At 40.7% G+C, this 27,274-nt stretch overlaps 1 protein-coding gene across 7 annotated transcripts; it reads right to left on the bottom strand.

The window, feature by feature from the left end:
* LOC127057246 (lysosomal amino acid transporter 1 homolog) lies at nt 1-26,353 on the bottom strand. Of its 7 annotated transcripts, XM_050966128.1 has the most exons (10): nt 26,229-26,320; nt 22,686-22,812; nt 21,440-21,514; nt 20,812-21,160; nt 19,299-19,428; nt 16,775-16,865; nt 14,460-14,584; nt 12,336-12,431; nt 10,350-10,535; nt 1-2,583 (listed from the first exon to the last, which is right to left on the bottom strand). In XM_050966128.1, exons 4-10 carry the CDS (start codon nt 20,994-20,996, stop codon nt 2,482-2,484), a joined length of 915 nt encoding a protein of 304 aa, XP_050822085.1. In that variant the 5' UTR covers nt 20,997-21,160; nt 21,440-21,514; nt 22,686-22,812; nt 26,229-26,320; the 3' UTR covers nt 1-2,481. The 7 variants fall into 7 exon arrangements, with proteins under 7 accessions (XP_050822085.1, XP_050822087.1, XP_050822090.1 ...); XM_050966130.1 differs by lacking the exon at nt 22,686-22,812 and having other exon boundaries at nt 26,229-26,326; XM_050966133.1 differs by lacking the exon at nt 22,686-22,812 and having other exon boundaries at nt 21,457-21,514; nt 26,229-26,326.
* Between the last annotated feature and the right edge of the window lie 921 nt (nt 26,354-27,274).

Genomic DNA, 27,274 nt, shown 5'->3' with positions numbered 1-27,274 from the left:
TAAATAATGACAATATTTAATATTGTTATATATTAAGATGTTAAATTATCTTTCAATATTTCTAAACTAAATCACAGTAAATTTTGTATCACCTATATTTTGTTGTTTCAATAAACCACAGCAATATAGACACAGTACACACAACACAAAACAGGATTACATATAGTAATGAAAAGGGAAGATAATCCTTGAAGCAATGATGCAAGAACAAATGTTAACTGCATTAAAAAGTAACACGATACAGTTTAAATCATCAGCAAGGGAAGATTTTTGGGTAATCTCTTAAATACAGCATATAAATCTACAAGTAAGATAAATTGTTTCTGAATTTATGCACTGGAAAGGTCAAATTCTAACCCACTCTCCCAACAGTTTAAGAAATCAGGAAGTATATATACTCATCTCAAATATGTGCTAAGGGCCTGATTCTGCAAACTTCTCCAAGCGGACTGATCCCAGGTGCCCACACAAAGCCACACTAAAGTCAAGTGAAGTGTCTTGCCCTATTAGGGTATGTATCTTAAAAGCACTTGGAGGAATACTTACAAGATACTCGTTGGGATAATTCCACTAGCACACTACTTGAGCATTTCTTAGCTGTTGTGGCAACTTTAAAACCACAAACCAAAACCCTAAATTATTGCTGAGTAAAAAAGATGTTAATTACATTGACCAGTCAATATTTACTGTATCACATACAGTATTACACAATATAGAACTGTTGTAACTATTTACAGTACATACAATGCTATTTTGTGCTACCTACAATATGTAATATTATCATACTATCCTCAAAGTCTTAGGTTTTGTGGACTAATCATTGATTTTTAACTTGCTCTAACAAGGTCACAGAATGTAGTTAACGTTCACATAGAATACTGCCGCAGTGATTAGATCATTCCAACTTCAATTGGAGATTTTATGTTTTAATTTAAAAATTATTTGATCTTTACCTTGTTTTTAGAAGTAATACTTAAACTCTAGTGAGAGGTTACAGAGGTGAACAATTAATTTTTTATTTTTAGTCTGTACATTTGACAGCACTTACCATATAGACAGTTTCCCTACAGTTAAATGTTTTTCTCGTTTTATACAGATGTCACAAAGCAAGATAGAAAAGGATTTAAAATTTAGAAAATGTAAAACCACAAAATTTAGCAGGGGAACTCAGGGGCAGATGCAATAATTGAAACTATTATTTTGTAAATAGGATATGTTTCAAATTGAGTGTCCCTTTTAACATAGTTATCAGAATTTATACAAAAGGAAAATGCTGAATAATCTATATGAAGAGAGACAACATTTAGACTTTTCAAAGGGTGAAAATTCTTTTGTTGACAATGTTATGGCAGTTTTTGTCAGCAAAAAAGTTTAGTTAGTCTTCAATACACATTTTGGATAAAATAATTTATTTATCCTTGTCTATATTGCTCAAAGTATATTAGACATACCTCCCAGTAATACTGCATTTGCAAAAAAAATGCAGTCTTATCTCTAATTTCTAATGATTAGACCATATATATGCAGAAGGCTGAAAAGAAAGGAAGCTTGTGCAAAATGTAGATATACAGTAATTTATAAGTACATTCTACACAACATGCACTAAACAGGTATTATCTTAATGAAAGTAACATGCACACACCAAGAACAGAACAAATACGGGAGTAAAATTCTGTATTAGACTGTGTGTGAATTCCCAATTATTTTAATGGGAATTACATGAACAGACCCATTACATGTGCTTATGCGTTCAAAATTTGGCCTTTGGATTAAAATCACTCAATTAAAGGCATTTAAAGGCTTCATTCTCCTCGAGGTGGCTGAAATTCAGCCCTGTATGGAGAGACCACACAAGGCCTATACATGACGCTATTCTAAAGGCTTAAAAAACCTTAAGTGATATGTATGCCTTGAAAGGACTTGTGGCACATGGGTGAATTTCAGCTGGTGACTTTATAGTTCCATGTTATCATTAATGAGCTATATATGTCAAAATATAGACCTGCTGTTTACATATGGTGGCAGGATTAAAAATGTTCACATGACCTTAGCATTTGCAGTTTAGTTATACTACCTTTTGCTGCAACAGCTTGCTAGGTTGAGAAATATCTGCATTGAATTACAATAGTATTATCCAGCACTCTTCTGAGTTACTTTACAATATGGAATATACCAGGAGATCATATATTCTAGGTATTTCTAGAGCACTCCTCACTGTAGAACAAAACACATTGCAGGAGACAAAAGACTAAAATGGAGTAATTCAGAAGAAAATGTGTTGATTACATGTGCCATCTTAGCACCCACTGTACAGTAGACATTAAATATTTTCTTTTGTAGTATCTTCACAATATTACAAGAACAAGCCACTGACGATAAGCTTGGTCCCGATGCAATTTTAATCTTTACTCTGTGAAAAATCTTCAAGTTCTCCAAATGTAAACTTTATTGAAAAAATAACAGTATAAAGAGACAGAAACGTTATGAATCCTCTTCATTCACAAGTAATGGTTCCACTTCCAGTGCCACTAAACTGGGTCTTCTCTTGTTCTGTTTGCGATACATAATAAATTGTGCAGTCATCTGGATATTCTGGTTAAGGAAATGAACAACATGAGATATAAAGATGTCATTTTCTGCTCTTTTAAGAACAAAAAAATTGCTAGACAGGATGAAAACCAGCCATCCATCTAGTCCACCAACCAGTCTCGGGCAGTGATCACTTCAATTCTTCAGGTGAAGGTTCAAAACTCTCTACAGAAGATTACTATGCCTATAATGTTTCTTCCTAGTTAGGTAATGGCTAGTTTATGCTCTGATGCATGAGGGTTTATATCCATATTTTTCATTTGAACTGTGGACATTTCTAAACCATACATGTGTAATCCTTCAAATCCTGCTTCACGTGTTCTCAATTATATCTTACAGCAATGAGTTAGTCAGTTTTACCAGTGTGGTGGTCTGGAAATTTAAGATTACTATCTTGTTGGCAGTATTCAGAATTTTTTTAACTCCAAGTGACAGAATACATTAAATTCAGATATCCTCAGTTATGATGATCAAATTAATACACATTGGACCATATCCTGGTGCTCATTCTGACCCCTATATATGTCACCAGTGACTTGCAGCAGTATAAAGAAGCCACAATGACCCCCAGGTGAAAGCTCCAGCACAGGAGCGGTGTATGACTGACATTGCTCTACACTGTACTCCTTCCACCCGTAACCCCAGGCAGAGGGTATCATAACCTAGTCCCAGATTTGGACCTTAGCGTCCAAAATATGGGGGTTAGCATGAAAACCTCCAAGCTTAGTTACCAGCTTGGACCTGGTAAAGCTGCCACCACCCAAAAAATTAGAGTGTTTTGGGGCACTCTGGTCCCCCCAAATCTTCCCTGGGGACCCCAAGACCCAAATCCCTTGAGTCTCACAACAAAGGGAAATAAACCTTTTCCCTTCCCCCCTCCAGGTGTTCCTGGAGAGATACACAGAAACAAGCTCCGTGAATCTAAACAGAGGGATTCCACCCTCCCCGTTTCCAGCCTTGGAAAACAGAAGTACCGAGAGCTAATCTCTCTTCCCCCCTCACCCAGAGGGAATGCAAAGTCAGGCTAGTAAATCTAACACACACAGATTTCCCCCTGACTTCTTCCTCCCACCAATTCCCTGGTGAGCACAGACTCAATTCCCTGGAGTTCCCCACTAAAGAAAAACTCCAACAGGTCTTAAAAAGAAAGCTTTATGTAAAAAGAAAGAAAAATATATAAAAATGGTCTCTCTGTATTAAGGTGACAAATACAGGGTCAATTGCTTAAAAGAAATATGAATAAACAGCCTTATTCAAAAAGAATACACTTCAAAGCACTCCAGCAACTATACCCATGTAAATACAAAAGAAAAACAATAGAAACCTTACTGCCTTACTATATTTGTACTTACAACTGGGAAACAGAAGATTAGAAAGCAGGAAATAGATAAATCCTTCCCATAGCCGAGAGGGAGTACAGGCAGAAGATCAAAAACAAAGGACCCACACACAAATTTCCCTCCACCCAGATTTGAAAAAGTCTTGTTTCCTGATTGGTCCTCTGGTCAAGTGTTTCAGATTACTTCTTTCCAGGTGAAAGAGACGTTAACCCTTAGCTATCTGTTTATGACAGAGGGCTATGCTGGGGATGGAACCATAGAGAGCATTTCAGAGGCATGACGGAGAGTGGCCACAGTGCTTTGTACTTGGCCTGGTTTGGGCTGCAAAGCAGCCCATAAGCAGATGAAGGGAGCCTACCATAAATGAGAGCAGCTTTGGGGGCCTGCTCTAACTTACTGTAGGGGCTACTCTGATCCCCAGCCACACCCAGAATCTGGGAGGCACAGAGACAACTTAAAGATATCTTTGCTCCCGTCCCTCTAGGCCGAATGTTCTGTGCTGTGCCTCCTGGAGGTGCAGCACAGACTCTAACCCCGTATATACAAATTTGCTCACTTTAAAACACTTCTTTCTTAGCATGGTAAAGGGGCAGAACCATGAGGAGAGAACCCGGCTTTCCAGTCATTTTGTGCTAGAGGTTCAGTTAAACTATGCATATTTAGTTTCATGTATTAGTATAACAGTAGTGCATCATGGCTCCAACTGGGAGATCAGGGTGCCACTGTGCTAGGTACTAAACACATGCTCAGTAAGAGATGGCCCCGACCCCAAAATAGTTTCCAAGCCAAATAAACAAGACAGAAGGTGGGAGGAGAAACCCACACAGGCACTTGAGAGGTGACTTGCTGTAGGTGACATGGCAGGTCAGGGCAGAGCTAGGAATAGAATTCAAGGCCAACTCCCAGACCAGCGTCTCATCTACTAGACCAGTGGTTTTCAACCTTTTTTTCATTTGAGGACCTCAAAAAAATTTCAAATGGAGGTGTGGACCCCTTTGGAAATCTTAGTCTGTGGACACACCTATGGGTCTGCGAACCACAGGTTGAAAATCACCGTATTAGACCAAACTACCATTAGTGTTTATATCCAACTTTGAAGGGGTTTTGAAGGAGGAGGTGAAGTGGATGGGATCAGGAAGGAAATTTCAGTCATAGGGAACTGCATGAAACAGGAAAATTGATACAAGGGGGCATCTGTTTACCAGGTATCTTCATGCACACAGTACAATGCAAGCCCTTATTCACACCGCTTTAGGTAAGATGGTCATACTACCACTATACTTCAAATTCCATTTTACAAATGAAAGAGAGTTGCTCTGGGAGGAAACCTGGCACATCAGATCTCCACTGGGAACACTTTAAACAAGTTAAAATAACTTGACTAGTAGACCGTAGCAATGAGACGTTTGAAGCTAAGGCATGCTGCTATTTCAAAAAATGTTATTCCCATAGATGCTTGCTGAAAGCTGCGGGTAGGTAGGTAGGCAATTCTCTACATCCTAGGCACAGCCCCACGAATCACCCTGCTTTCCCAAAGCTTTACAATACCCCACCTCTGGAGTCCTTTCCAGCTAAAGATTAGTCAGGATTTCCTTCAGAGACAGTAGATAAGCACTCTTATTCACTGCTGTATTAACATGAGGCTCTCTCCCTGATCAGAGATGAGCAAGTTAGCCGCATAGCACTTCCGGCTACTGTAGGTCAGGAAACCAAGAGACCAGGATTTTGATAGGACCTCATCCTGCAAGTGTCTGAGCACCTTCTGAGAGTGCTGAGTGCATTAAGAGCTCTTGTGGGACTGAGTCCTTCCACCAGTGTGAATAAGGAGTTACTCCACTGAAATCAGGCCATAGATCTGGGAGTTGGGACAATGGTGAATCTCCTGCATGCCAGCACAGACTATCACACTTAGCCCATGACCATTACCTGCCTGGTGGCCTGTTTTGTTTAATGAGATGAAGAACATGGGAAGGAACCAATTCCAAATAACTTGCAAGGTATAATTTCAGATCAATATTTCCAGCACATATTTTTATTACTAGATGCACTTATTTGGGGATGTAAGGAATAAAATTAAAGACCACTAAAGCTCTTTTGTACGGAAGCATGCTTACTGTTCATGTCCATAACTTTCTCAATGAAAACGAAGGCCTGAGCATGCAGACAGCTTGGCTGGCTCACAGCCATACTAAATAGACAGAACCAAGTCTTGGACAGTCACTGTGAACTAATGGGTCAAAAATTTGTTTTCTAAGTATATAAAGATATTAATGTGCAATATGTGATATATGAAACCATCCTGAGAAAAACAGATGCTGAGAGAGGAGAAAGTTGTATGCTCAGTTGGGAAACTGCCCTTGCTGAATTGCCAGGTCAGGCTTAGATTCTCAGCATGATGTAATTGAATTACAACACAATGATGTTTTGCAAAAGTATATAATGAATTCCAAACGGTAGCCTAGCAAATCACAAGAGGCAGGACTGATAAGACTCTGACTATTGTTGCTTAGCTCTGGCTAACTATACTTATTTTTGGCCCTCTAGTAACAATGTAATCTGCAAATAACTACATTTCAATGTAGTTTGCTGACAAAGGCCGGACCTAATGTACTGCATGTCAAATAAAACAGAGATGGGGGGGGGGGAAATCTCTGTACTAGGGTCTGTCTAATCTAGGCACAAGGCATTGTTCTGAGGATTGACTTAAAAGGTTCAAATGGGGCTGGTTGGGAGATTTCAAGATGGAAACCTAATGGCCCAATTCTGTCCATCCACATGGGTAGATCTCCCACTGAATTAAATCTCCAGGGAAATCAGTTAAAGCTGCATCCATGTGTTTGAGAGCAGAACTGGGCATTAACTATTCTAATATTTGGCATTTTATAGTACTTTATGATGAAGTTAAAGTAACTGCACATTCAGCCAAACTCTTATGCCAACCCAACCCTGTACCTCAACCAAAAGCCAGTGAAGAGTCGTGAGTCTTCCAATGTCCCTAAATATGAAACAAACCTGGACCACTGGGAAGAAAGTTCCAGGATCCCAGTTGATCTACAGCAGGGATCCCCACGCGGGCACCATGGCGACCGTGGGGGCATCTACATGCGCCTGCATCCTGGCCGGCGGTTGAGCATCCACTGAATTTCTGCAGCATTTCGGCGGCGACGCCTCTCGATGACGCTGCTTGCTGCTGACAAGCGACGTCATTGAGAGGTGTTGCTGCTGAAATTCGGCGGCATTTGGCGGATGCTCCGCCCCCGCCACAGTCCTTTGTCTGGCGGGGGCCAGACGAAAAGGTTGGGGACCACTGATCTATAGAGAATGCCCTCCCCCAGCCATTTCAGTCTAGGCACTAGTCTCTTGGCTAACTTCAGCTGCCACTGCAACAGACATATGTGCAAAAATTCTATAGAAGTCAGTTATTGAGTAACTGGCTGACAAGGGAAGCATAATCCTAACCCAGTCAGTTAGAGGTTGGTTGTGTCCCTGCTGCATCCCAACTAATATAACTGTGGATGTTCTCAGAAATTAACTACCAGAAAAGAAAGTTAATCACTCAAAGGCAGTGATTATACACAACTGAGACACCTCTTCTCTTCTGAAGATTTGGAGCTTTCTGTTCCAACTCCCTCTGTTCCCAACAATCAAGAAAGATCCTGCTTATCTCTTTCTGATTTACTCATGACTGTCTAATGTGGTGTGTGAGTTTGCTAGCATTTTCTGCAACAAACAGTAATGAAGCTCTCTTTGGAAAGCACTTATTTCCATATCTTGAGGATGTCTCAAGGCAGGAGGTCTGCTTTTGTTTCTCCTTTTCTCTTGATTACAAAGTTTCTTCAAATTCCCCAAGCCAGGTTGGAAGCATCTGTTTTCAATATAATTTGAACTGGAGGACTACTAGTAGGATTGGATTCAGACTCTAACCAAGTCAAAACTGAGAAATGAATGTCATGTGCACACAAGCATTGCGATTCTGGGCAGTTTGTGGCCAATATCAGAGTTCCTCTTAAGAATACATGATGGAAGGGCATGTACAAATATGCAAGTAGCGTACTCTCGTGGTAATCAGCATCAAATTCTGATTTTCCTTTTTGCAAATCAGGCAATTTTATGTTTCCAGCTAAGGCCAAAAATCTCAGGACTTTGTTTAGGGCACGAAAGCCTTGTATGTCCAAACCAGGGCAAAGAGCCATGAAAGGTAACAGTCTGCTCATGCTAGAAAAATATGTCATCAATAATAGAACTACACCTCTTAATTTCAAATCAGGCAGTTATTCTCAGTAGTGTATTACCACTGTGGTGAAGTTCTGTGTTCATGTTGTGAAGGACCTTTTACTAGAACTTCATGTCTTCGGATGCACAGAGCAGGGTTGACTATCCTGAGTAAAGAAGTGAGTTAGTCAATCTGAAGTTTTAACAATTGAACTGTATACATGCTTTAAGCTGGTTCTCAGACTTCTTTTCACTCTATCCCAACTTTACACTTTAAATATTGTATCCTCTTCCTCGTTAGTTTGAGCTACTGACTTGAAGTTCTCAATCCAGACAGGTCAGGAATACCTCCTTTAAATGCTGATGCTTAGAGAAATGAAAGCTGGAAAATCCAGGCTCTGAGTTCCATACAATTAGATGGTTTGGAATTCTGTATTGACTCAATTGTTGGGATCTCAGTAGAAGCCAATAATCCACAGAACCTTTCATTTAATATTAAGCAGGGAGGGCCTTGTGTACCAAAACTCATCCTACAGTTCTACTGTGTGCAGTTGCTTAAAGTAGTACAGTAATGGAAGACGTTAGTTCACATGAAAATATTCTGCTGTGACAAAACCAAGGCTATATCTACACTACAGTGGTAAGTCGACCTACATAAGAATGGCCCAACTGGGTCAGACCAAAGGTACATCTAGCGCAGTATCTTGTCTTCCGACAGTGGCCAGTGCCGGGTACCCCAGAGGGAATGAACAGAACAGGTAATCATCAAGTGATCCATCCCCTGTCGCTCATTCCCAGCTTCTGGCAAACAGAGGCTAGGGACACCATTCCTGCCCATCCTGGCTAATAGCCATTGATGGACCTATCCTACATGAATTTATCTAGTTCTTTTTTTAATCCTGTTATGGTCTTGGCCTTCACAACATCCTCTGGCAAGGAGTTCCACAGGTTGACTGTGTGCTGTGTGAATAACGCAGCTGGAGTCAACATACCTTAGGTAGAGTTACCATGGGGTCTACATCGTGGGGGGTCGATGGGAGAAAATCTCCCGTCAACTTATTTTACTCTTCTTGTCAGGGGTAGAGTACAGGGATCGACTGGAGAGTGATCTGCTGTTGATTTGGGGGTCTTCACTAGACCTGCTACATCGACCACTGGTGGATCGATCTCAGAGCGTCGATCCGGGCTGTAGTGTAGACCTGCCCCAAGGCTCCTCCTTGGATGTGTTGCACTTAAATTCATAAGGCTACTAAATAGGAGCCCAAATTCAATTTTAAATGGGCTGGTTTTCCTACAACTTGCTGTATTCTTTGACTGGCTTTATAGACAAAACATGGAATTTTAACTGGCAAGGATAATGGGGTAGATAGTTATAAAGATGGTGAGTGGTAAGACCAATAAATATGTTACCATTCACTAGACTTATGAAACAAAGGCTCAATATTGTTCAACAATTTGCAATCAATAAGAACAATCATCTTCCTAGAATGAGTTCATATATATAGCAATAACTAGCAGACTGGAAACGCACACAATACAAATCCTAATTAAGAGAGTTCATTTAAGACCAAGCTCTTTCTGTCTGTTACAGCAGCCTGGCACGCTAACCCATGTTGTAATGTGCGCTATTGTGCATGATTCTTCAAGCATAGTAACTGACTTTAAGATACACTTAAATGCATGGGTGCATATGTTTCTGCCCCTGGTGATGCACTCAGTTTTATGGGCAACTGCGCTGTATGTTCACTACATATGTTTTCAAAAATATCTTAATATGCTTCATGTTTGTCCTTTACTTCTAGATGAGTCTGGAAATAAACTAATTTAAGATACCTTTAAAAATAGGCCAGTTTGAGTTACAATCTGGCTTGTGCACTTGGAAATACTTTTTGTGCGTTTCTCAGATATTAAACATACATTAGCCATGCACAAATGGGAGGGCCATTGCACACGCCTTAAACTGAAAATTTGGTCTACTGTATATTGATTACAAAAAGTAAAGCTATCCAATGTAGCTTTAATTTGGATACTTTATTCAGATTTACTGGCCCTCTTAGAAAACTGGGCAAATCATTTTAAAAAAGATGACATTTCACAATCAGTTTAGATGCAGAATAAAAACCGTATAAACTACCAATTCAATCTCAAATTATCCAATATTTACAAACACACATCTGAGAAACTCTTCCTCTAACTGAAAAAGGATACAAAAATATCTAGAAACAGAACTCCAAAGCTCCCAATGAGCCATGGAAGATGGTGTAAAAAATAAAGGTTTCTGAGAGATTCAGCTGCAGGCATCTTTAAAACAAGGCTTATTCCATAAGTACAGTTTCCCATCATGGCTAATGCAAACAGCAGGTAAGATGTGCCTTCCGTGGATCTTCTTTGGAACTACAAATAAATATAAGAAAAATTTGATAGGAAAATAAAAGTTGTCACATATATTACAGTGACCAATTATAGATATTTTTCCGTTATTTTACTTTCTAACATGCCCCCACAATTTCACTTATTCTTTTCCAGCTAGAAAACATTTACCTATGGTTCTAATTCTTCTGCCTCCATTAGATCTATTACTTTCTGCATGAGAATAATCAAAATCAGTAGTAATGTGCATAGTTCTGGGGAATAATGCATGTTAACTCCTGTAGCTGCAGAGCAGAATGGGACTCTAGCGCATTATAAAATGTTACTGTTTATTTCTTCAGAAATCTGTTACTCCTTCACTTTCTCCAGTGGAGCATTTTGAAAATGCTGTAATAGCTTAGTTCAGAGAGGCCTGCTGGACTGGAAATAAACTGCAGTTCACTGTGCCAAGTCTTTTTCAATGTAAGATCAAAATGCATTCCAATGCCTGTTGTTCTCTGCATATATAAAATCTTTCACTCATTGATATAGCTAAGTTTGAGTCACAGGTAATTTTGGTAAAAGTCATGAACAGGTCACGGGCCATAAATAAAAATAATGACTTTTACCAAAAATATCCCTGACTAAATCTACTTCTGGGGCCCCGTTGCTCCGGGAAACCCCTGCTGGGGAGGGGGGGACCTGCTCTAGTGCTGGGGGTTGACTGCCCCCCGGCTGCTGCTGCCAGGGACTGCTCTCTGGATGCCGCTCTGGCCGCCCAGGGACTGCTGCTGGTCGGGCAGTTCCTAGGGCACCCCCAGGACCACTGTTAAGGCGCTCCTCAGAGCCAGCCACACTGGTGGCTATTCTGCTGCCCGGAGCCACAGCAGTGGCTGGTGCAACTGGCCCCAGGACAGCCCCAGGGACAGCTGCTCAGATGTTCCATGGGGCTACCCCCAGGACCAGCTGCTGCTTGTGTAGTCCCTGGAGCCAGCTGCCTGGGGCTGCCCGAGCAGTGGTTGGTTCAGTTGGCTCTGGGGTGGTGCCCAGGAGTGCTGCTCAGGTGCTCCCTGGGGGCCACCCCCAGGACTGCTGCTCAGGCAGTCCGCAGGACCAGCCACACCGGCCAGTGCTCGGGCGGTCCCCAGAGCCAGCTGGCCCTGGGCCTCCCAAGCAGTGGCTGGTGCAGCTGGCCCTGGGGACCACCAGAGCAGCTAGGCATGGGTCACTCCAGCAGTGGCCGGTGCTGCTGGCTGTGGGCTGCCTGAGCAGCTGGCCCTGGGGCTAGCTGCTCAGGTGGCCCTGAAATCAGACGCACCAGCCCCTGCCCAAGTCACGGAGGTCATGGAAAGACATGGAATCCATGACTTCTGTGACCTCTGTGAAAGAATTGCAGCCTTATTGATTGACAGCAGGAAGATTATGAAATCAATAATGGGATCTTTGAAGTCACAGTGGATTATGTTTTAAACTCACTGTACTCTATAAAACCCTCTACATTGTTTACTTACTTATTTAGTAGAGAACACTTGGCAATCTAGAGATATAAACTGCATGTTTGTTTTTCATGTGTAATGCATGCCTCTGCCTCAACCTTATAAATTCAGATTTACTTCTCTTGTCCACTCTGAAAGCTCTGCATCTTCCTGGAATCTGCACCTCTCTCTTTTTTTGGGGAAAAACAGTTTTCCGTCCTTGCCTCTTCTTATTTCAGATAGTCCCAAATGCAAAGTTCAGATTTCAAATGGAAATAGAAGTTTGTGTTCAGTGAGAGGAAGATTCCAGTGCATCAAGCAACAGGAAGCACCATGCAATTTAAGTGAACTTTCTGAAAAATATACTTACGTTTTTATAGAGCTGGGGAAATCTAGATCCCAAGTAAAACATGCAAGATACATAGCCACAAATGAAGCCTGACATTTCGATCATACCAAGAGTGTTCTGAAAAACCAACAAAAGCAGAAAAAGATTTTGGTTAAAAATGCCTTTTAGCATTTCAAAGGGTTTTAACTTGCAGTTTATCTTTCTCTCAAGGCCTGCATTATGGCCACTGGTTTTATGGAAAGGGACTGGACCAGAACTTCCTTCAAAGCAGTTCAATGCTGCTGTAAATGGCCAAAGAGGTGACTGCTAGAAAGAGTTTGATCTTTATCTCAGAGTGGTGCACATCAGAAGCCAAGCTAGTGACATGCAAGAGTTGGGATTTAAATGCTAAATATTAATGCAAAATGCATCTATTCTCAACAGTGAAATAGCTAGGTTTGGTGACTAACGTCAAAATTAAGAACTACAGCAATGGCCAGTGAAAAGTTAAGCACACTGTGGCAAGAAAGTGGGAAACTTAATGAATTTTCCACTGCGTTCAACAGGAATCATGTTAGTTTCCCCACTCTACTACATTTTGAAAATAAGAGGCTTCCCTGCTGAGCAATGTAGTTTGGATCACTGTATAGGTAATAAACCAGCACTATTATGAAGATCAGCAAAATGATGGAATATACACTTCCAGGGTGTTGGAACAATTTTTGTGTGTGTGCGCATGTGCTGAGAGACATTTAACCAAACTGTAAACCATGTATATAATGGAAGCCACATCAAGCCACAGGCAGCACCCCCAGTTCCAGCACCTATGTACCCCTCAACTCTCGTATTAGGCAACAGCAGATACAATTTTTTAAATTTATTAATTATATGGAGATATACCTATCTCATAGAACTGGAAGGGAACTTGAAAGCTCACTGAGTCCAGTCCTCTGCCCTCACAGCAGGATCAAGTACCGTCCCTGAAAGATTTTTGCCCCAGATCCCTAAATGGCCCCCTCAAGGACTGAATACATAACCCTGGGTTTAGCAGGCCAATGCTCAAACCACCGAGCTATAAACCTTCCCATATCAGAGGGTAAACCTGCATTTCCAGTCTCCAAATAAGTGCCTATGTTATCTAGTATCGATGAGAAGGTGCATTTATCTGTCACTCTAATTTACTACAGAGTTGTGTCTCCTAATATATCTCCATTAATAAGATAAAGTGCATCTTAAAAAGCATAAATTCATAGCTTGCAAAATTCAAAAGAGGGACAGTATCTTCTCAGACTCCTGCCCCTACTCAGGAGAAGGGATATTGCATTACATGAACTATGCTCTATTAGTTTGCACTAAGTCATTACTTCCTGTACATCTTTTTTCTCAGTACGCAGGTACAATAGAAATAATGCAGGAGTAGTCTAGATCTAGGAATGGCATTAAGAAATATTCTCGGATTGGGAGAACTGTGAGATTACGGTCCTCACTTTTTTGAAGGAAAATCTAACCAGGTTGGGGAGGGGAGATTCAGGGCAAGAAAAAGAGTCTGCCTTCTTTCAGAAGATGCAGAAGTATTTCTTTAGGTACAAACTATGAAATTCCAGTACAATGCAAGCTAAAAGCTTGCATGAGCGCACTCAAGATTTCTTTAGGATTAAAAATAACTCAATTCACCGTGATAGATTTTAATGTTTCAATTAATATTTTCAGGCCACAAGTTTAAAAGAAAACAATAGTAATTTTTACTACTGCCTTAAATGACTACAAAAAAAAAATCAGTTAATTAATATATGTAGCTAAACATATTAATTACAAATAATTAAAATCATTTCAGAATTTCCACTCATATAAACTGGAAAGCTGTGTAATGCTTAATTAGCTGCATTTTAATAATAGCAGCTGGAAATACATCCTGATGTCAAATATCAAGTCAGGAAGACTGAACTGCAAGACATCTCCACAGCTGTTTTTAGGCAATTTCTATATTTTTTGGGGTGGGTGTTTGGCATGTATCCTTCAGACAAATACCCATAATACCGCGCACACAATTTCTAAAGCAATTAGGATCATCATACAAATTCCTAAGAAAATTTTGGTAAGCATATCCACAATCCTTATGTATAGTCTTTTTGTGTAGGGGGGAGGTTAACTAAAAAAACAAATTACCTTGCTAGTTTCCAGCACAGTACTCTGGTCTTGGTGTCGTAGCAGTAGCTGACTCGGTAAAATTACACACAATGTTATACACATCAAGACCCAGGTCACACAGAAATTCTTCAGGTTTATGCTGCCTACAATAAAATACAGTAAGCTGATAAATGACTTCTTGGCTAGTAACATTGCTATTTGCAACATCTACACGTGAAGACAAGTTTCACATTCAGTCCACTTTTTACACTAGCTCCTACTAATACTTTCAGGTTTAGCTAGTACAATAATCAAAAAGCTGCTAAATACAACGGAACAGAACACTTTCTTTCCATGAGTATTGACTGAACACCCCAAATACGAAGACATTTGGAATATAAATTTCATTCCACTTGTCCCAAAGGCTTTGCTGTTAATAGAGGCTCATCCAGCAAAGCAATTAAATACATGATTAACTAAGCATATGAGTGGTCCCACTCAGGTAAATGGGACTATTCATGCTTAAAGTTAAGCATGCGCTTATGTGACTTGCTGGACAGGGGCTATAGTCACCTATAAAGGATTTCAAAACAGCAGAACAAAATATAAATAATTCAGTAGATAAAGTACCTCCCGTATTATAATACAGTAGTGCCTACAGGCTCCAGATGAAAGCAGCACTCCACTGTGCTAGAAGCTGTACTGATATACAGTAAGAGAAAATCCCTGCCCTATGAGTTTGCAGTCCAAGACAAAGGACATATTACTATTGCCATTTAACTGATGGGCATCTGAAGCACAAAGACTAAGGCCCGGATATTTAAAGATATGTAGCTGGTGCTACACTCCCATTGACTGACTGTCAATGAGATCTAAGCTCTTAAATCCCTTTTGAAAATGAATCAAGTCTCATAAATCAATTAGACATTGCAATATTGAGTGCAGCACCAGCTAAATACCTTTAAATATCTGGCCCTAAACAACTTGTCCAAGGTCACGCAAGAGTCTGAGGTAGAGCTGGGAACTGAATCCAAATCTCTGGAGTCGCACACCACTACCTTAACCTCAAAACTATCCTTCACCTTCTAGTTAGGCATGAGTGTGATTGAAAAGAAGCACAGCAGCCGGAACTGTGAATTTCCTTTTATTTTATTTTATTTTATTTTTGTAAGGTTATAAAATAAAAACAAGGAAAATCAGAGCTAAGGACACACCATGTAATCTTAATCTTGATATGGTTAGATATTGCATGGATTTAAGAGCAGTTCCATATCTGCTGCCCTTGGTTCTTTATTCAGCTGGGCACGTCTAAGTTGTAACTCTCCTTTTTATTACCTTTGTTAGACCTTTGGTTTTAATATTTATATTTTGACTTTAAAATGTTATTATTGATATGGTCAGGTAATATGCTGTTCTTCCTGAGCTTTTACAATTTGAACAGAACTTTGACTGTTATTGCAATATAAATGGAAGACTCAAAATTTTTCAAGATTAAACACTAATAATGTATAATAATAATAATAATTGGACATATACCTATCTCTAGAACTGGAAGGGACCTTGAAAGGTCATCAAGTCCAGCCCCCTGCCTTCACTAGCAGGATCAAGTACTGATTTTTGCCCCAGATCCCTAAGTGACCCCCTCAAGGATTGAACTCACAACCCTAGGTTTAGCAAGCCAGTGCTCAAACCACTGAGCTGTCCCTCCCCCTATAATTATTGGCAGGATTTTATGAAGCAGTTCAAGTGATTTCATTCTTTTTCCATTGGATCTTTTTCACTATGTATAGTTACACACACAGAACACATGAAAATGTCAAGATATTTTATGCAGTTAGCAAATACAAAATAAAAAGTCCAACTTTGATCAAAATTAGGGAAACAAACTGAACAGAGCCTAATGGAAAGAAATGCAAGCTTTCAATCTTCTTTTTACATATGCTTAGATAGTAAAACTATCTACTTTCAGCTAAGGAATAAGCTAAAGCAAGCAACTAGATTCCACAAAGTTTATTGCATTTTTTAAAAACACCTATATAAAGTGACAGTCTTACATAGAAAATACTCACAGCTATTACAGTATTTTGCCAACTAGAAATATGTAACAAATTCTGAATAGACTAGTTGAATTTAGGGACAAATATCAATTACTCTCCAAAAATGATAAGTCATGCCCTAAGGAGGAAGAATGGGATTTTCACAGGGGCCTAAGAACACTTTAACTGGGATTTGGGGGCTCACCTCCATTTAGACCTCTCTGAAAACTCATACCTCAAAGTTCAAGAAAAGTATATCAAGGAACAAAGTATTCCACTTCATATTGTGGTAAAGGAATTAATTGTTGAAAGTCTTACATTTTGTCGTCTTCTGATTCTTGAGCTTATAGTAGGCAAACTGTGAGAGCACAATTATGTCCATGTTAACATAAAAGATGGCAGTGACAATCTAAAAGAAAACATAAGATGCACCTTCTTATACATTCAAGAAAACAGGACCATCTTTTTGGAAATGATTTACATGATGTAGAGAACACATAGATGATAAGCGCCAAAATTTTGCAAAAAAGCTGTTTAGGATACAAACCAAGTTAGATTGCTGCAGTATACTGTGGTATATTTTTACAGTAAGGCAAATTCCTGGTCCTTAGACCTGAGGCCGCATAGAGCTTGAGCTATGCAGTACAATTACTGCTACAACAGCAAAGGTTTAAACAAATTTTAAAGGAATGTGGAACAATCCCTATCTGGTCTAGGTATTGAATCCCTTCCCTTGCCCAGAGATGTGTGTCTGTCCCACCCGGGAAACCAGAAGTTCACTTAGGAAGGCTGTGGCACGCTCACTGCCTCCCCCATACTAAAAGCGTGTGGTTTTCTTTCCTGCTGTTTCCCAGTTGGGGAGACAGAATGAGTAATGCTGCCTGAAAAGGGATCTTCTGGCTGACAGCTGCAGAACTGTGTTATAAACGGAAATTAGTCTCCACCCAGTCCTGGTCTCCCTTATGGCCTGTGACAGCCTTCCAGGTTATGAAGCATGCTTTAAAAAAAGTAAGAAGGGAAGGTAGATCAGTAAAGACTGAAAGGATTGCAGATCCAGCTGAAGTATCATTGGTATTTTTCACAGAGAAATCTTCCTATTCCTGCAATAAAGTACCCTTTTCAAGTTATTCATAGATAAAAGCATTATTTGACCTAGTTCCTTTCCCTTACTAATACACAATTGGCCAAGGAAAAGGGGTGAGAGCTTTAATTTAAAAGGTAATCAATGGAATCTCCATCACTGGAGATGTTTAAGAGCAGGATAGACAAACACCTATCAGGGATGGTCTAGAGCAGCGGTTCCCAAACTTGTTCTGCTGCTTGTGCAGGGAAAGCCCCTGGTAATCCAGGCTGGTTTGTTTACCTGCCACGTCCGCAGGTTTGGCCTATCGCGGCTCCCACTGACCGTGGTTCGCTGCTCCAGGTCAATGGGAGGTGCTGGAAGCGGCGGCCAGTACGTCCTTCGTCCCATGATGCTTCCAACAGCTCCCATTGGCCTGGAGCAATGAACCGTGGCCACTGGGAGCCATGATCAGCTGAACCTGTGGACGCAGCAGGTACACAAACCAGCCCGGCCTGCCAGGGGCTTTCCCTGCACAAGTGGCGGAACAAGTCTGGGAACCACTGGTCTAGATAACACTTAATCCTGCCTTGAGTGCAGGGGACTGGACTAGATGACCTCTTGAGGTCTCTTCCATTTCTATGATTCTAACTTGGAGAACTGGTCTGAAATCAACAAGATGCAATTTAATAAAGCCAAGCGCAAAGTACTTCACTTAGGACAGAAAAATCAAATGCACAAATACAAAATGGAGAACAACTAGGTAGGCAGTAGCACTGCAGAAAAGGATCTTGGGTTATAGTGGATCACAACTGAATGTGAGCCAACAGTGTGACGCAGTTGTGAAAAAAACTAATATTCTGGGGTGTATTAACACAAGTGCTGTATGTATGACAGAGGAAGTAAATTTTCTGCTCTTCTCCGCACTGCTGAAGTCTCAGCTGGAGTACTGTGTCCAGTTTTGGGGTCAACACTTTAGAAAAATGTGGACAACTGGAGACAATTCAGAAGAGAGCAACAAAAATGTTCAGAGAGTCTGACCTATAAGGAAAGGTTAAAAAAAAACACTGGATATGTTTGAGAAAAGAAGCCTGTGAGGGACCTGGTAAGTCTTCAAATATGTTAAGAGCTGTTATAAAGAGGACTGTGATCAATTATTCTCCACGTCCTCTGAAGGTAGGAAAAGAAATAATTGGCTTAATCTGCAGCAAGGGAGATTTAGGTTAGATACAGGAAACGCTTTCTAACTGTAGGGACTGGAACAGTAACCAAGGGAGGTTGTGAAATTCTCATCAAGGTTTTTAAGTACCAGTTAGACAAACATCTGTCAGAGAAGATCTAGGTATAGTTGGTCCTGCCTGGGTTGGGGGATGAACTAGATGATCTCTCAAGGTCCCTTCCAGTCCTACATTTCTATTATTCTAGAACAATTTGATTTTGTTGTTAGACTACAAAAAGTTAATTGACTCCACTCACTCCCAACTTGACTTATTAGGGAAACTTCTTTGAAAATTAACTGAAAAATTCCCACTGAACTTTTATCAAATAAAGCCCATTTAGTCTACTTAAATGCTTAATTGTGTGAAATGGTTTATGCAATACAAGTAACAGTATGAAGGGAACTAGCTGGTGATACAGAATCACTCCTACTGTGCTAACGAAGTCACACAATACAACTTTATAAAAGGGTGATAATTTCTTTTTCTAGTATCTCTCTCTGCAACAGCTAAAAAGATATATTTTCAAAATGATAAATCATCAGGTAGAAAAAAAGCTGATTACCTGAACTGGCAGTTGATTTGTTAAATAACAGCCTATGAAATTTGTAAGGTCCCCACCAATCCAACACAGCAAAAAGCCCAGAGAGAGTGCTTGGTCCACTTTTCCATTCTGATAAGCAACATAAAGTTGACTATGAAAAAAAAAATTCACAAGAGATGCAAACATGAAATGTTTAACTTCTTTAAATACATTTTACTTTAAAAAAGCCCAGTCATGAGGAATTTCCTGTAGAGGGACTAAATGACTGAACTAATATTTTGAAATAAAACAAGTCCAGCTCAATATTTCTGATTCTCTTAAGCTTAGAAACAAAAGGCTCAACCCTGTCCCCAATACTGCTTGCTTCTATTTTTCCATGTTCTGTTTTCCATGGCATGGAGTGAAACACAGCATTTGTTGGACAGCAGAACCAAGCTATTAGTGTTTGATGTACAGTGCTGTAGTAACCATCTTTAGTAAGGCTGAAACTAGAAAAACATTCACATTTAGCAATAAAATGGCTATGGATACACAAAGCTTCTATGACAGAGGGGATGAGAGTCTATTAGGCAGATGAATGCAGTGCTCACCAATGTCACAGTTTTAATGTAAAGATGCCTTTCAAATAATATTTCAGAGACTCAAAGGCTCAAAAATGGTTTTATTCTTCATCATTTCCAGACACCCTTTACTAGTTCAGTAACTAATATTCTCCCTATGTGGACAGATTTTTTTTTATTTGGACTTGATTCCATTTAGTTGAGACATTTTCACCTACTCAATTCCTGTCATCCCCTGCCTGCATAAGCACCTCACACAGCACTGCAGAAATGCTGACTGACACTCTGTTTCTGACCCTTTCTCGGTCCCAGTGTCCATTGACTAGGAGCAGCAGGACAGTATGTGTGACATAACATGTGGTTTAAATAAATATTAGTCCACTCTCCACTAAAGACGGCAGGTGTGTGCACATATTCAAGCGTAAGGGAGATGAGTGAGGGTGACATAGTCCATGTACATTACCACTTATATCCCTCAGCTGTGTGGGGAAAAAACCCACCCCCCTGAATGACGAATGTTTGGCTGGCAGAAGTGGTAGTATGCAAAAGTGTTATGTTGGTAGGAGAGCTTCTCCTGCTTACATAAAACCACCTCTGGGAGCGGCATTAGCTATTTTGTCGATAGGAGAGCTCTCTCCTTTTGGCACAGAGTGGCTATACGAATGATCTTACAGTGGCACAGCTGTCTCAGTGTCACTGTAAGTTCGCTAACCTAGACATGGGGCCTTATTCTCATTTGCTCTCAGGGGCAGAGATTTGTGTCAGATTGGCACAACAGAATAAGTACATCAAGGTCTTTTGCCAACCACCAAATACTGTTCTAAACATGAACATCATACTACTTTGGCATATGCTATTATGCAGATGGAAACAGAAATGTATCCAAGATCAACTTAAAAAAAGCAGCTTTTGAAAAAGGCTTCAGGCAAGATTACTCGTGTGAATTTGAAGACTGCTTAAGATTTTAAACTTACGGTAGTGCAGCAAACAGAAAACAGACAATGGAAATCAGCCCTATGACAACACTCCAGTACTCCCACGCATTTTCTACACATTCTTCCAAGAGATGCCAAATCCATGGTGTTCCATTTATACACAATCTCCTATTCTCTACTGGAGAGATATTGAAAGCATGTGTATACAGCTGAGGAGCCATCATTCAAGTGCTGAGATTCAATTTCAGAAGTTTATTTTTGGCTCTGTTTTCACCCCATGCAAATCCGCAAATCCGTTTAGCAATGCTGAATATCCTCTCTCTCAAAAGACCTCCACATCCAGACGGATGACTTGATATAGCAGATATTTCCAATCTTATAAATGAACCTGCCAAATTCAATGACACAAAATACAGCCAGTGTGACTATATCAATTTAAAAGACCAAATCAAAGTTTTCCGTAATTTGGCCACAGGAAACATTGTTTGGGAACATAAAGTCATACAATAAAACTGCAAATACAGACTCTAATCCATAATGCACTTGCTTATATTTACTGCTTAGTAAAAAAGGCAAATGGCATTGCCCAGAACCAGGTATTACACAGGCAGATACTGTACAGGTTACTCCACACAATGTACAAATGCATAATCCTAATGTACATTACCTGTGGCATTCTAGTACCTGGATCTGCCTTTGGTAGAGACTGACAGTTGTGCAGTGGTGCCAAACTTTAATATATCTATAATGTGAAAAAATTATACACTAATCAAGCAACTCACTTTCCCTTCAGACCAAAGCCAGGTTTTGAATCGAGGCCTCTTAGTGTAAGATTAGCCCAGTGAAACAGTGGGCTACCAAATACTCTTTTTAATAATAATGGGTCAGATTGTGAACCCCTCATTCATATGAATACCCACACAGACTTCAATGTAACTGCTCGTGTAAGTATTGCTTATCAGTGCAAATAAGGGCTTCATATTCTGGCTCTCTGATATGTGTATGCATTAAAAAAAAAGAAAAGAAAAAAATCTGTTACAAAAGAATTTGTTCATGATGTCAGATAATTAAGAATAGAATTCTGTTTAAACTTGGTCTGGAGTCTAAATAACAAAATATTGATTTCTTGTAACTTTCCAAGTAAGTCCTCCTGAATATATTTATTTGAATCAGGCCACAAACATCATACTCCCAATGGATTTCTAAAAATTGTTTTCCCTTTATTATAAGTTTGGCAAGTTTTATATTGCTGTATTTCAAGTAAAATACCCAATATTTTAAACTTTTTTGTTGTTGTTTGCTTCAGCTGGTAAGTTACATTTCTTACTTGAAAGGCTCAAGAAACATCAGTTTTTCTAAACACAAATAAGGCATGCCTCAGAACTGAGTAAAATTAAAACAAAGAGCTTTCAGGAAGTACAAGTTTATTTTCAACATGCCACTGACCAAGTATCATGGAATGAACTAGAAAACGAGCTTTCCAAGAGTGTTGTGGAGGTGTCAGTAGCAACTCCAGAGTGAAGCCTGCATGAAGATACCACATATACAGGGTATGAAATCCATATATCATACATGTGGGAGTGGGCCTGGGAAGGGAATTACATGCATCAGCACCACCCTGATAAATCTTACTCTTAGGTTAATGACAGAATTTCATGAAAGTCATTTCAGGTTTCTAGAGATTTTATACACACACTTCCAAGTGCATAACGGGAATAATTAATATCTGTGTGAGAGCACACTCTTCTGCTACAGGTAACACAGAACCATGTTAGATTATGTAGCCAGTCTGTAAGGGATTGAGTTGAAGCTGTTTTTATAATACAAGAAGGTATTTTCAATGTCTTTTGAAATCTTACAGGTTGATGGCATAGAATAAATGCTGTACATTATAAAACTGGGATTAGCTTTACCCTTCCAGGGCCTGTTCTATACTTCCATGAGACCTCTGGTAGCTGTCTCATCATAATGTGGTGCAGGCTGGGGTATCACATTGCAGACGGAGCTGGATAACCTTGTAGGGGAATTGATGTCACAGGACTTATAAAAAAATACAAAAAAATGTTGACATTATACTGAATTCCCCATTTAAACTGGCTAGTGAATGGTTCAGCACTTATTGCTGAAGTTACTCATCTTTGTAGCCATTTCTGCAAGTCACTTTTAAAGTTTAACAACTGTGTGTGGATGGTTACAGGGGAGACAGGCATGTTTTAGATACACTTGCCCGATCTTGCACCACTGAAGTCATGGACCACATCAATTGTTAGGCATGACGCCAAGGGCAAGTATCTTCAATCATCCAAAAAGTATTATTGTTACGATAGATTCTTACATTTTGTAATGGTTGGTTAACAAGTAATGATCTGTGCACCTATGGCACCCATATAATCTGAACATTTAGCTATCAGATTCCATTTCTCACAATGCCTATTTCACAGATCTGTAGAATGGGCTAGATAAATGAGCAATTTGATTAAAAACTGTTCAAAACTATGGTTCCAATGCTGTACATCTATGTGGGTATTGAGTATAAGCAAGTTAATAAGGACACAGTCACCTGACGTCATTGTATATTAACCTGCCCTCTTCCACCATGGTGCCTCCCCCACCCTACCCCCAACAAACAAACAAACAAACCTGCAGCCATTACAGAAAACCAAACACTTCAAAAGGTGGTGGAGACTACATGGGCCACAAACACCTCCCAGGTGAATTAAATCTTTGTCTTTAGCCTCTTGCCACACAACACATTTAAGGCATGTGGTTATTCAGGGATTATTTTTACTTAACATTTACATGGTACCCTAACTTCAGTTTTGGAAACTTCTGTGAATTTATTGCAATAATTGCTTGTTTCTCTTAAAGCTCCAGCTATTGGAGTAATTTTGCACAGTGCTTTGCAACTCTAAAAGTCATGACGACAAAATTGTCAGCTCTGTTACACGCTGGGACCTCTGTATGCTATCCACCCAGCCTTATTTGCTATGACAAAGATCTGGGGAAGGCTTAAAACCCACATTCTTCTGTTGCTGCTGGGATCTTACTATTCCTAGGCCAGGGTCAGTGTCCTTTTGTTCCTTTCTGGGGTTGTTTTAATTCAGTTCAGTGTTGCACAGGGAAATACACTGTAATGAACAAACTCTCATATCTATTATGATGGTGGAATATTGCAGGATTTCCTGGGCTCAGATCAGTTTAGTCCACTTGAGGACGCTCATACACCTTTTCTTCCCTTCTGCACAGAAATTTTAAACTTTTTCCAACAACTTCTTAAAGCTCATGAATTTACTTTTTTTCATTAGCTTCCTCAAAACTGACTACGTTCCCTGAGGAGAGACAAGAGGATAAGGAGATAGGTACAACAGAAAGAGAAAAATGTGTTTTTGAGTCACCAGTGATAATAAAAGGAAAAGAAAATGTATGGAGGCTTCAATCTTTTGCTTTCATCACAACTCTTTATGTGCACAACCCTGTATTTCTGTAAGAAGGTAAAAAAAAAAAAGTTTCCTCTAAATATTTTACTGGCTTTTCGTTTAAGATTACTGTACATACTGTAGTTACTGCCATTCAGTCCTTGGAAATATTCTAAATTACATTCTGTTTCTACCATAATGAATTACTTAGACTACAGTACTCAGGTCTCAGAAAGACATGTAATAAGGCCTTGGCTACATGGGGAAATTGATCAGAAGAGCTACTGTGCTTTAACTTCCCACCCTACCTTATCCCAGACAACTTCCCTAGGTAGACAACCCTTAAGATTATATTGAAGAGAGGATGGCTAGTCTTGTAGTAATGTGGCTGTATTAGGACTCAGGAGATCTACCATAAACTTCCTGTGTCCCCTTGGGAAAGATGCAGGCAGGAAAATTTTCACAAGTGGCCACTGAGTTTTGAGTGCCTCTCTTCTTGGATGCCAAGCAATGAGACTCCCTTACAGGTGCCTGACTATGAATTTATGGGTTTGAAAGTGGTCCCCCCCTCACTTTCAAATAATATTGACTAAAGACAGCTTGAGACTTTGGAAGGGAAAAATCAGTTGCACAATATTTGTATTTATGTATTCCTAACAAAATCAGTGGAACTAGTCTACGTGATAAGACTTATGACTTATTTCACTCACTTGATCCTATTTTATTCCTACAACTCTTTAATGTTCTTATTTTCTTTAAATAATTCTTTAACTGGTTGCATGCTCTCAACATGGATGATTGTCTCTTTAGAATCAACAATCAAATATGTATATCACATTTGAAAAAAAAAACTATTTGTTTTTTCAGTACAGAGCTCCCAGTTTATCCTGGTAAAATTCAGCTGGAGAAATAAAGCCAATTATTGAAAGGGGACAAGCCATCCAGGAGCAAGGTGAGCGGTAGCAGCATGTGGGCTAAATGGCCATCTCACAGGTACATTGAAAGACTGAGAACACTGGGTGTAGGTCAAACAGAAGCTGCCTAAATCCATCCCAGAGGTCCTTGCCTTGGTTCTCAGTCTTTCAAAGAAATGGAATTCTTCAAAGATGCCACCAGGGGAGCTGGCATAATAATGTATGGAGGTGGTTATTAAACTTTTTTTGTATTGTGATCCACTCGGAAACAATCTTGGCAATATCATTCTCCTAATCCCGAGCCCGTATCTTCCCCGAGGCAACTACAGTACTGGGTCAGAAGAAGAAAAAGTAATGAGGATGTATTAAACATCAGCAAATGAAAATAATTTAACTTTAACCTAGATGCTGATGTTACTTTGTTACACACACTTCATACCAGAGCTCTCTCTATTTCCAGTCTCTGAGGAGGACCAGAACTTTACATTTAGTTCATGAACTCTCCTTCAATTTGCTCTGCCCCCATGTGCATTTGCTACTCCTCCCTTCAATATTTATTCCCTGCCCTCTGTAAATGTGATCAGCTGAATTTACACCACAGAGGCCAAAGAAAGGTAAGAGGCACTCATGTACGGCCAGGGCCAAAGGGAGATCAAAGTGGAGCTGAGGGGAAACAAACCCAAGAGGCGGGCAAAACAAAGCACCAGTCCGGCAATAGCTACCCAGCTTCCTAGCAGGAAATCATCGGGCAAAGGGAGGGGGAAGCTCACGGGCCTTTGCCTGTTACCTAGCTCGCCAGGAGGTCCCTTCTGGGGGCAAAAAGTCCCTATGAAGAAGGAGGGGAGGAAGTGAACCTCAAAAGCACAGTAAAGAGCAGGATCCCTGGGGCTGCCCCCCCAACTGACCCCCCTTGCAGACGGGGATCCCTGGGCCGCCCCCAACTGACACCACTGCCGATGCGGGGATCTCTGCCCCCTAACTAGCCCCACTGCCCACACGGGGATCCCTGGGGATGCCCCCAACTGACTCCACTGCCTACACGAGGACTCTGGCCCCCTTCCCTCACAGCCAGCGCGAGAGGGTCCCCCTGCCGCTCCCTGTCCCCGCCCGCCAGCCAGCCCCTCACCTCCGCGGGCAGCGGGGGACCGCTAACCTGCCTCTGCCGCCCCATCACGCCTGCAGCGCCAGGCCCAGTCCAGCGTCCTGCCAGCAGGCCCGGCCCACAGGCCGCTCCCCCAGCTCCGCGCCGGGGGAACGCAGAGCAGCGGCAGCCGGAGCGGAGCCAGGGCGCCCTCTGCAGGCAGCCGGGGGCATCTGCCCGTCACACGCCGACGCCGCACCAGCGACTGGGAACACAACTCACAGCCACAACTAATTCCCCCCCTCCCCCCGCAGAGGGAACCACACAACACAGACAACTGGCATACAGACAATGCACACACACAGCTGTGCTCAGACACTGGCACACACCCACAGCCATGAACTTTGTCACACACACACCAACCCACTGACATCAAACACTGTAACCCAACATAAACAGACCTATAGAAAACACACATCCACTGACTCATAATACACATGTAGCGACAAAATACACATACACCGCTAGAGTACCCGGGCGGCTCTAATACACAGATACCAATTGCCACAGAGGTACCCGTACACACCCTGAGTCAAGATACCCGCACACAGAATAGTACCTACCAGTAACGTGGAACACTGTGTAGTTTCAGCTCCATGTAGGACACCATTAGGATATTGGAGATAAGCCTTTTACTGGTTAGTTGTGGAGGACAAGAGAAAGGATTTTCATCTCCAGCTGATTTGTGCTTAACGGTTTCCACTCAGTGGCTTATGACAGACACTTTCAACTGCCAAGGCCTGAATATTATTATTACTATTATTATTATTTTATTTTTTTGGTGCTTATTGTACCCTGAACAATTCCTAAGAGTAGGTCCCTCCGTGACTTCTGTGTGCCGAATAACTTTAAACTATCACCTAGTCATAAATGAGCTTGTAATGGTTTGGTTTCTAGTACTGCCCTCTGCTGGATGGAATATATATTTTACCACATAGTGTTTATGGTGATATCAAGGCGATAAACTGCAAACCCATGTGATAAATCACATTTATCACGCTCCACTGACTGCCTCACTTGCACTTTGCTCA

The sequence above is a fragment of the Gopherus flavomarginatus genome, chromosome 8 (genome assembly GCF_025201925.1).
Source record: "Gopherus flavomarginatus isolate rGopFla2 chromosome 8, rGopFla2.mat.asm, whole genome shotgun sequence".
NCBI classification, from domain to species: domain Eukaryota; kingdom Metazoa; phylum Chordata; order Testudines; family Testudinidae; genus Gopherus; species Gopherus flavomarginatus.
Note: the sequence above shows the minus strand (reverse complement) of the source record. Positions and strands in the feature narration are given on the sequence as shown.

Bases quoted from the DNA above. Each gene is read 5' to 3' on its own strand.
- LOC127057246 (XM_050966132.1), bottom strand. From the start codon at position 20,996: ATGATGGCTCCTCAGCTGTATACACATGCTTTCAATATCTCTCCAGTA. The intron at 19,429-20,811 runs GTAAGTTTAAAA...TTTTTTTCATAG, and splicing joins TTTCTGTTTGCTGCACTACC to TCAACTTTATGTTGCTTATC. The intron at 12,432-14,459 runs GTAATTTGTTTT...TTGGTTTTTCAG, and splicing joins CTGTGCTGGAAACTAGCAAG to AACACTCTTGGTATGATCGA.